The following is a 6442-nucleotide window of genomic DNA, read 5'->3' on the forward strand; positions in this document are numbered from 1 at the left end:
TTCGAACACGTCGGAACAGACCAACTACCAAGACCAATCAGCAAGCCAGCTCTGCCCGAAGCCGCCATCGTTGCCACACAAGAAGCCGCGCAAATCAAACACATTGCCGGATGGGCACCTGCCAAACCGCAATGGTGCGAGCGTCCAGCCTATATAGCGCGCAAAGAGGATCCGAAGTTCTTCCAAGCAACGCCCCAAAGAGGAAAGCAACGATACCGACGTTGTCGCCCGACCCGGCCGGGCCTTAGGCTTTTGACCGAAGAACTGGATCCAAGGGTCCGCAAAAAAGGGTGGACTCCACGGCGGTGCCTCCAAGGAGGCTCAGCGGTGGGGCTAGGTTTTCCCCAGAGCCGCCAGTTTTTTTTTTACTATTATGACGCTCAAAAGTGACGTGACACTCCCAATTCCTACCAGCAAGAATTGGAAGTAGAGTTATGGTCCCATTGATAACAATAGTTATATTATCCTGCCAGCAAGGAGTAAAGGAAAGACATGAACAAATGGCGCAGGTGTTGATCCAGAGGCTTTTCTCTCTTTCCCATTTCAAATGTTATGTTAATGATAAAAATAAGATCACACGCAATGCTGAATGTGCAGGCATCATAATAGCGGCAAAAGACGAGCGCCTACCTGCACATCAGCATATGCACACGCAGCTTTCCTTGGGAATTATCAATGGCACATTGGCGCACAGGCAAACACGCAAAAGGCACACAAGCCACAATGGGTCAAGTTAAACACTAGTACTCTCTCCGATTTAAAATAAGTGCCGCGGTCTTGGTTTAAATCACACATATTATTGAGATGGAGGTACGTGATACTCCCACTGTAAACTAATATAAAATCTTTTAGATACATGGATTATCACAAGTGATGGGAACCAAGCCACTTGGAGATGCTGCCGGGGCCGCTTTTCCGCTGCTGATTCGGACAGGCGTCAGCGTGCGTGCGTGCGTGCACCCGTGCAGCCATCCATCGCCCGTTGCCCGCGAAGAGAGACCACACAGTCTGTACTGCACACTATACCCTTTCCTTCTTCATTCAAAACCCCCTTTCTTTTCCGAGCTGAAACTCACAGGATATTATTGTTTTCTGGAACACCCACAAACCGCACGACGCCGACGTGACACGGAAAAGGAGAACTCCACGTACGCAGCCGTGCAGTGCAGTAGAGAAAGGGAGCACCCCGAAAAGAGACTGGATCATTTCCCAAAGTGAAGAGATCGGATTAGTTTACAGAGCAAAAGGGCATCGCGTGCATGCATGGCCACGTTGCCGCACGCAACTGTACGAACCACAGGAGGATGATATATTACAAGTGGAGTCCAGTTTTCTAACCAACAGAATGTTTTCCAGTGCTGATAATGCATGTCTGCTTTCTTTCTCCTCCTTGCATTTTCATGTTTTTTTTTCTCTCCAGCAGATAAACGTGTGGATTGGCAACGCTATGTGTTGTACTCTGTATGTCGAGGTCCAACCAGCCAACACGGGGTCTAAAATACTACTTGAGTGTGAGTTCCAGACCTGCACTACAGATCACTACAGATCCATTTTGTCACTACCCATACTACAACCGTGGTGGGCATTAGTCTCTGTGCCTCTCTGGAAGGAGTCTCTGGAGAAAACTGTAATCCATTTCGCAGCATATGTCTACTTGCCGAATCTATTAGCCACCGCTGGTTCCAACAGTGTGTTCCAGACCTGCCAAATATGGAAAGAGAGTACAGTGATTGTGTGAATGGGAAGAGTCATACATGGACATGAGCGACAAACCTTCGACAGACAGACAGAGGATATGGGCAGCATTGTGCTTACCTTCAGTTTGCCTTTCGATCCTCCGCATGCTAGCAGGAAGGGGCTGTCGTTCGAAAACGATACCGAAAATATAGCCCCCTGGAGATTAGAAAGTTGGGTGAGCAACATAGTAATCAGAGTAATCCCTTCTAAATATAAAGAAGGGTTTCACTTGAGTGTGCATACAAGGTTTGGATTCAGCGAAGCGACGCATGACGGCTGGTTGTTCGACAGATCCCAGAGCTCCACCTGCGTTCAGAGATATGTATGTGTTAGCAACCGGTTGGATTCAGTGTCGGAAGTGTTATTGGCTTCTTCGTAATGCAAAGTTCGCACCGTGTTATCAGTTGAACCTGTCGCAAGGAGCTGCAAGAGGAAACAGCACATCATCAGTAATTCGGTTTATGTGGCTGCGTCTTTTTTTTTACCACACCTGGTATAAAAGTTGTAACATACATTGGGGGTAGATGGGGTAAAGGATATTGAAGAAACAGCCTTGTCGTGTGCGTGCAGAGTAAACATGGGCTGGCCGCAATTTGAATGCGATGAAGCTGTCCGCGTATCAAATGCTTGAACCGTCCCATTTTCAAGACTAACCTGCAAGACCCAGTTGCCACATTACTATTATATTGAGTGAATCAGAATCACAAATTCATTCTGCGATTACGACTTGGCGAATAGCTGCATGGAACCGGAAATTTTGTGACATACAGTTAAGAGATGGAAATGGTTTGAACTCGCTTATAGAATCGTCGAGTCTATAGTCCATTAGTCCTGCATCCTACTCAAAACATGTTGCTTCTCATAACAAAAAGCATGGACTCTATTAATCTGGATTTCAATCATACTGTTTCCTAATGGAAACTTCACTTCAAGTTTAGCAGAAGTCAGAAATTTCCAATAAGCGGGTTTCAGCATGTGTAAAGAACAATGAAATCACTTACCACAAACGTGTGTTCATTGTGTGGATCACAAGCTAAGCTTTCGACATCTGCTTCTACGGACCATTTATGACAACTTCGTCCATCACCTCTCATGTCAGTCTGTAAAATGTTAAGAGTGTAAGTTCAGTAGATGGAAGTACAAAATATACAAAAATAATAATTGATAAGTAACAGACTCTTCAACAAGAATGTAAAGTTAACACTGAACTGCATTTCAAAATATCTGCAGTAACACAGCAGAAAACAAGAATGCCAATTTTTTTGACGCGTACAAGAATGCAAATTAACATGTCATCTTCACCGTGCAAGAGAAGAGACTAACGAGGCTGTCAAGACAAATCCCAGGAACCAAAATCAGAAGGTAATAAGAAATATGTTATATAATCAGTATGTTCATATTTGGTTATTGGTTACTCATACATTACTGTGTGGTGTCCATGGCTCAATTACACAACACAGATGAGATTAGTAATTGCTGACATGCTAGAAATCAACATGATGCTTAGAATCTGGCCAATACATCATGAGCAGCAGCAGAAATTCAAGGAATAAAAATTCACATAATGGCTTACAATCCATTACCATGGCAACTGATCTATCAAAAGATCCACTGAGAAGAACTTCAGGTGACCTCCAGGCAACTGATTGAACCTAAATGTTGGGGGAAGGGAAAATTAACTTAATATGCCACCATAACCTTTCGGACTGATATATACAGAAGTCAATAAGAAGAATGCAATCATTGCCTTGTCATCATGATGTTGCAGTGTGCGATCACATTTACTGGTATATAAATCCCAAACTTTAATAGTTTTGTCTGCACTTGCACTAGCTAGAGCGTTCCTGAAGTTCATAAGGAGTCATCAGCAGGGGTCCAATAAGTGAACAGACAACAAGGGAGGCAACCACTCAAGTTGTAACGTAAACGCACCTCACCACTGCATTCCATGCAAGTCCGAGCACAGAACTTTTGTGGCTACCCTCCTTGTATATTTTTCCCTGCACGTGACATGCCAAATGAATAATGTAGCTAGGATTTCAAGGAAAAAAATGAACGCTCACCCGCGCAACAATGAAATATTAGTAGCATACCTTCTCCCCCTTAACCTTTTCTCTGTTTTTTGAAAGTCCTCCTAGCACAATATGTGGTTTGACCTCATCAACCTGTGTAATAACATCAAAGCCCAACAACAAAACATAAATTTCTTTGAAGAAAAACAACTCATGGTCGTATGAAGTAATAGTGTCGTATGTCTCTGAGAACATTACAATATCCAAGTTCCATATTTCAATTGCAGGATCCATGGTTCCAACAGCAATGAAATTCCCTGTAGTGAGGAATAGAATAAGCCTTCATTTATTTGTTTAACAGAAACAAAGCAGCACTCTTTGCTTCTTAAAACTCAAGTGACACCAATTTTACCTTCTTTCTTGGCATCCTTAAAGTTAAAATCCATCCAAGCCGTGCAGAGTGGAAAATCTGAGAGAGGGACCTCATGATGAACATACATATTAAGATCCCCGTCCTCCAATTCTTCCACTATACTAACCTGTCATAGATAATAAAGTTTTACATGTCACATCTTACATGCATATAACCGGGCATACATACTATATGAGCTAGTAATGTCCAGCACAGAGAGGGAAATGCAGGGTTAAAATGTGAAATAAGCACATTCTGTATGCACAGTAAACAATACTCTGCTGACATCAACTAAATTTGAGAATACAAATCTATTCAGTCCAACAAGAATAATGCTCCACATAAATGTTTCCGCTTTGCCTTCTTGTTACTAGAAGACTTCCAGAATCAGAGAAAAAGAACGACAGCTACATTTTTAGCAAATGCAGAGAAAAAGAGTTGATAACTTGACACTTGCCTGAAGAGAGTTAAACTCATCCTCGTTGTGTGCACAAACAATCAGCATATCAGTAGGTTTGATAGCCATGTCTTCAATCTCCTCGTCGTCTTCATCACCATCATCATCCTAATAAAGCAGAGAAGGTGGCTCATTCACCTACAATGTAATGCTGATGCCACCACCAAGAACAAAAAAGAGCAATACATCTCCGGAACGGCAAGAGAAATCATACTCACATCGCTGTTCCTGATGAGATGAGGGTCCTCTTCGTTGTTCTCATAGTACAAATCCCCCCTCCCGCCGGCACTGAGAAGCTCAGGCTCTGACGCAAAATACGTACAGGTTGCAGTTCAAGCATCAGCCACAGTGCCACACACAAGACAAGACATGATCGAATTGGCAGCCAAGGGGGCAGGGCAACCGGCAACGGGAGCACCTACCGTCATCCTCGTCGTCGTAGTCCTCCATGTGGAGCTCCTCAAGCCCATGGGAGACACCGCCGACGGCGCCTCCCGAGCCGGTCTTCCCGAGCGCCTCGGCGGCGACCTTGGCCTGGGCGACATCCTCATTCTCCTCCTCATCAGCGCCGTCGACCTCCATCTCGCCATCGTCAGCGTCGGCTTCGGCGTCACTGCCGTCGTCCCTGTGAGCAGAATGCACGGTCATGAGGTCGCCGCGACAGGGGCGAAACAGAGCAGGGGAGGCGAGGCGAGGCTGACTCTGTGGCGAGGGCGATGCTCCTCATGGCCTCGTCGATCTCCTCCTGCGTGGGCGGGTCCGCATGGATTGGGGCGCTCCTGGCGGCGCCCCTGGGCACCCAGGACATGGACGAGATCATCTCCGGCGCGCCGGGCTTGGTGGCGCGAGCAAGCGGCGGTGGAGTGGGATGGGGACAGAGGTGAGGGACACGGGTTTGTTTCTTTTTTTTCGTCTGGGAAAAAACAAGGGTTTTGTTTCTAGTCGGCTCGGAGGCGGCAGCTGGGCTTTTATTGGACTGGGCCGAGCGGGGCGGCGTGCTATGCCGTGTGACCCAGCCCACCTGGATGGGCCTCGTTTTGTTCTTGTCTCTCTTTTGTCGAAATCACTAATTAACGAGTACTTCTTTCAAAGATCGCTCCCATCTTTTCAGGTTGCCACACGTGACACACTACATGCGCATCACTTGTCGCGACATGGGAGTTTTTCTTTTTTTCGTAACCATTTATTCAAAACATTTTATCTCTTAAATCGTGTGGCCAAATCTTGAACCGTTTTCATTATTGGATTTTTCACATCGAGATCTTTAAAACTAGATCACATGTTGACAGGTTTTGAAGATTTTCTTTTCATGAAAAAAATAGACGGAAAAACTGAACAGGGAGCACGTTTTTTTTTTCTCTTTCCGAAAGAGGCATGGTCGTACCTCTCGTGAAAGCACAACCGTGCCTCTTGCGGAAGCAAAATTATGCCTCTTGCGGAAGGAAAAAAAACATAAAATGCATTTTTTTTGTTTCCGAGAGGCACACAACCATGCCTTCCGTGAAAGCAAAATCATGCTTCTTGTGAGGACGGGGCGTCGACCCGTTGGCTGGGCAGCTGAGGTTGCTGCCAGTCCACCCGAGTTCGAGTCCCGGCACGGACGCGCGGTGCTCATGGAATTTCTCCTATAAAGAAATGCCAACGAGGGTTAGCCCTTGGGATAGTCTCATTTTTTTCTTTTGTAAAAAAACAGAAAACATGTTTTTTTCTGAGAGGCACGACCTCTCGTGAAAGCATGACCGTGCCTCTCATGAAAGCAAAACTGTAACTCTCATGAAAGAAAAAAAAACATATTTTTTCGTTTTCAAGAGGCACGGCTCTCAG

At 45.4% G+C, this 6442-nt stretch overlaps 1 protein-coding gene across 1 annotated transcript; it reads right to left on the minus strand.

Annotated features, from left to right (window-relative positions):
- Positions 1 to 877: 877 nt before the first annotated feature.
- LOC125529333 (putative WD repeat-containing protein C17D11.16) lies at positions 878 to 5527 on the minus strand. Its single transcript, XM_048693750.2, has 16 exons — positions 5320 to 5527; positions 5041 to 5243; positions 4837 to 4922; positions 4619 to 4726; positions 4162 to 4288; positions 4008 to 4066; positions 3831 to 3902; positions 3670 to 3737; positions 3485 to 3581; positions 3321 to 3389; positions 2739 to 2837; positions 2251 to 2391; positions 2131 to 2160; positions 1981 to 2043; positions 1816 to 1893; positions 878 to 1701 (listed from the first exon to the last, which is right to left on the minus strand). The coding sequence occupies exons 1-16, from the start codon at positions 5436 to 5438 to the stop codon at positions 1651 to 1653; spliced, it is 1470 nt and encodes a 489-aa protein (XP_048549707.2). The 5' UTR covers positions 5439 to 5527; the 3' UTR covers positions 878 to 1650.
- Between the last annotated feature and the right edge of the window lie 915 nt (positions 5528 to 6442).

This window comes from Triticum urartu, chromosome 3A (assembly GCF_056163025.1).
Source record: "Triticum urartu cultivar PI428250 chromosome 3A, HENAU_Tu73, whole genome shotgun sequence".
Classification (NCBI taxonomy): Eukaryota; Viridiplantae; Streptophyta; class Magnoliopsida; order Poales; family Poaceae; genus Triticum; species Triticum urartu.

Coding starts and splice junctions, on each gene's coding strand:
- LOC125529333 (XM_048693750.2), bottom strand. CDS start 5,438: ATGATCTCGTCCATGTCCTGGGTGCCCAGGGGCGCCGCCAGGAGCGCC. Junction 2,838..3,320: donor TTGATAGATCAGTTGCCATG/GTAATGGATTGT, acceptor AACATTTTACAG/ACTGACATGAGAGGTGATGG. Junction 2,044..2,130: donor CAGGTTCAACTGATAACACG/GTGCGAACTTTG, acceptor CTCTGAACGCAG/GTGGAGCTCTGGGATCTGTC.